At 36.4% G+C, this 1003-nt stretch overlaps 1 protein-coding gene across 2 annotated transcripts in view; it reads right to left on the minus strand.

The window, feature by feature from the left end:
* LOC106867500 (semaphorin-5A) overlaps positions 1 to 1003 on the minus strand; it is a 308833-nt gene that overhangs the window by 51364 nt on the left and 256466 nt on the right. For both annotated transcript variants that reach the window (XM_052968682.1, XM_014912385.2), the window contains exon 17: positions 434 to 601. In XM_052968682.1, coding sequence (XP_052824642.1) covers positions 434 to 601 — 168 coding nt within the window. The remainder of the gene's footprint in view (positions 1 to 433; positions 602 to 1003) is intronic.

Here is a 1003-nt window from a genome sequence, read left to right on the forward strand (position 1 = left end):
TATATATATATATATATGCAGAGACATTGTAAAATTTTGTTGAAATGTTAAATGAAAAATAATAAAGACAAACAGAATACCCTTTACTTTAAAAAAAAAAAACCATTCTGATATTCCAGCATGAAAATGCCTTTTTCAAAGTGTGAAAGCAAGCAGAGGAAATAATAGTATTTGGTTTTATCATTTCACAAATACACACACACACACACACATTCAATTAATTTATAATTAGTAGTAGATCACTTTCGGCGAATAAATGGGTTAATTAGATGAATTAAAATGTTTCTTGTAGGGTTCATATGTCTCCACTTACCACACACACACGAGTGTGTGTGTAAAATGCATGAATATGTATATTTGGATGTTTGTATGTGTGTGTATCAGTGTGCATTTACTCATGAACAGGTGATGATTTTGTTTTTTTTTTACTTACTGGTACAGTTGGACACTTCAACTGTGTCACCAACACAATCTCTGCCACCCAGTCGCGGAGCTGGGTTGTCACAAGTACGAGTGCGACACCAGCAGTCATCACCAAGACGATCAGGTCCTACAATTCGACATTGCAACCACTGTGACCAAGGTGACCACTGTCCATCAACTGCAAAATAGAAAGAGAATGAAGATATGTTTAAAAGAAAGTACGAAATACATGATGTACAGTTTATTTATATATTTAACGGAAGCCAAGACACTACTGCAACCACTTTCAAGCTTCATGCTTGGCAACAGAATGCTAATTGTGATTGTGCAACCCAGAATAATAAGATTCAGTTTGAGGTGTATATATCATCATCATCATCATCGTTTAACGTCCGCTTTCCATGCAAGCATGGGTTGGACGATTTGACTGAGGACTGGTGCAACCGGATGGCTACACCAGGCTCCAATCTAATTTGGCAGAGTTTCTACAGCTGGATGCCCTTCCTAACGCCAATATATATATATATATATATATATGCATGTAAAATACACCATTTCAAGCATGGCCATTACCAGTACC

The sequence above is a fragment of the Octopus bimaculoides genome, chromosome 6 (assembly GCF_001194135.2).
Source record: "Octopus bimaculoides isolate UCB-OBI-ISO-001 chromosome 6, ASM119413v2, whole genome shotgun sequence".
Taxonomy (NCBI): domain Eukaryota; kingdom Metazoa; phylum Mollusca; class Cephalopoda; order Octopoda; family Octopodidae; genus Octopus; species Octopus bimaculoides.